General features: G+C 41.2%; 1 protein-coding gene across 1 annotated transcript in view; it reads right to left on the bottom strand.

Annotated features, from left to right (window-relative positions):
• Nucleotides 1-28: 28 nt before the first annotated feature.
• The window catches only part of LOC113216766 (uncharacterized), a 7,273-nt gene continuing 5,211 nt past the window's right edge, over nucleotides 29-2,090 (bottom strand). The window contains exons 2-9 of the mRNA XM_052273868.1: nucleotides 1,837-1,914; nucleotides 1,671-1,739; nucleotides 1,442-1,584; nucleotides 1,296-1,362; nucleotides 1,007-1,193; nucleotides 733-923; nucleotides 403-559; nucleotides 29-320 (exon numbers count right to left, since the gene is read on the bottom strand). Of these exons, the coding sequence (XP_052129828.1) occupies nucleotides 106-320; nucleotides 403-559; nucleotides 733-923; nucleotides 1,007-1,193; nucleotides 1,296-1,362; nucleotides 1,442-1,584; nucleotides 1,671-1,739; nucleotides 1,837-1,914 (1,107 nt within the window). The 3' untranslated portion in view covers nucleotides 29-105. The remainder of the gene's footprint in view (nucleotides 321-402; nucleotides 560-732; nucleotides 924-1,006; nucleotides 1,194-1,295; nucleotides 1,363-1,441; nucleotides 1,585-1,670; nucleotides 1,740-1,836; nucleotides 1,915-2,090) is intronic.

Genomic DNA, 2,090 nt, shown 5'->3' with positions numbered 1-2,090 from the left:
GGCGCCTGCGAGATCCCAGGTAGGCTACCCCACACTACACCTATGCACCGCATACAAGATGTTGCCTACCCATCAGGCGCTCTAAGCCTCCAAAGGCTAATCTTATTAGACTTCAAATGACATGATGGACGTAATGCATAGATCGTGAGTACAATAAGTATGAGATGGACACACACATACCTTAACGTGAAGATACAGTGCATTGCGTGCAGAAGCAATGGTGAGCTTCTGCTTTTTCTCTGAGGCTGGAGTCTTCGAACGCCCGGCTGGCTGGCACAGAGCTGGCAGTATAGTCAGGAGGAAGACGCCCTTGGTGTTAGCTAATGGAAGAAAATTACTATTACACATAGTCGAAAATCGCTGCTTGAAGGCACCAATGAATATTGCCGGAAGGATACATACGATGCTTAGCTGTCCGAGCGAGGGCGAGTGATTGAAGTGCCACATCGTCACATACGTCCCTCTCTGCCAGTGTGAAGATGTTTTCCACAAAAACGTCCCAAACTGCGAAAAGACTCAGCTCCTTGTCAGGATACAGAAGACTGAAGTCAACTTCATACTGTAAAGAAGAAATATGTACAAAAGGGTTAACTCGTACCGTTTCTAATAATTAAAACAGGTGAACACATAAACAAAATAGTTTGAGAGAAAAACAGAAAACCTTGCTCTAAAATGTTATAGAAAAGTAATTTAATTGGCCGTCTCTTAAATGTGGAAGTTGGTTCAAATTACCAGAGTGAATCCTGACGGGTGTTTTAGCACCGCCCAGTTCTCAATATAGGTGGCAGCAGAGTATTTCTTGTCAGTATAGTTGGACTTCAGACGCAGGGGAGCAGATTGCTTCCAGTACTTCTTGATCAGGGGCCAGTCATCCGAGCTGTTTGCCAGCCAACTAACAGCTGCCTTACACTCTGGTGAATTTGCTGTAAACAAAGAATTAACATCGTGTACTGACATGTAGTATTGAAAAACAAATATTGGGAGCGGAATAATGCTGGAAGCATACCAGTTTTAATGACAAGTTGATACGGAGTTTCCCCGGATTGAGATGGTACAGCTTGCGGCTTTCGTGGCGTGCTCACTCCAGCGAGTACTTTTCTTCTTTGAAGTGTGTTCCTATAACGAGTAGGAATTCGCCCTGAAGAAATTAATTGGTTTGGGCTCTCTGACTTCGGGGGTTTGTAGTAGATATCCTGGAATATTACCAAAAACAAAGAACTATGAATCGAATTGTGTCTAAAAAACGCAATTTAAGGAACAACTGTTTTGAAATGCAAGGAGTTTTGGTGACTTACAACGGTTTCTGCAGGGAACACTTTAATTATCTTTTTACTAACAGCCTCGAAATCAGAATTTTTCATACTGGAAAAGAAAAAAAAATTAACGCTATTTGTAAACCGATACACGAGAGAAACACAAGTGATAAAGCAAGTGTACTCACGTATGACTTATCTTCAAAAGAGCGTCGACAACAATTTCGACGAGATTATCCCTGTGTTTTTTCTTCAGGAATTGAAATGCTTCATAAAAACGAAGAACCGGCACTCCCTTGCTCTCGTTGCTCTCCAGAACTTCCTTGACATCCTGTAAGAACAAAATAAAAATGTGATATTATTCGTATGACAATTAGGTCATAAAAAATATGACGGCTAATATAAAAAAAGTCTTACTAATTCTTCTAAATGCCGAGCAGCGATAGATGGAAGAGGGTCTCTATCAACTTTCTTGCGTTTAGAAGGCTGTAACAATAGAAGAAAGCCCAACGGTTTACACTGGTTCTGGGTGCAAATCTCTTGATTCAAAACCTCAATAGAGAACGATTGACAAGCAACTTACAAGTTCTGAGTCATCGCTGCTGGTGGAGCACCCAGATCCACGAGAGTTGTCCTGATCTCCGATTAATTCGTGAGAAGTCTAAAATCCAAACAAAACATAAAAAGACAGATTATAGAATAGTACAAAATACCTAAATAAATATGACACTACAAGCGTTGCTTTTTTTAAAAAAATTGAGTGGTAGGTGGCAAAGGACAGTACTTGTAGGCAACCCATCACATAGGGAGGAGAAAACTAGGTACGACTGCAAGAGC

The sequence above is a fragment of the Frankliniella occidentalis genome, unplaced genomic scaffold (genome assembly GCF_000697945.3).
Source record: "Frankliniella occidentalis isolate FOCC.00 unplaced genomic scaffold, Focc_3.1 Scaffold309, whole genome shotgun sequence".
NCBI lineage: Eukaryota > Metazoa > Arthropoda > Insecta > Thysanoptera > Thripidae > Frankliniella > Frankliniella occidentalis.
Note: the sequence above shows the minus strand (reverse complement) of the source record. Positions and strands in the feature narration are given on the sequence as shown.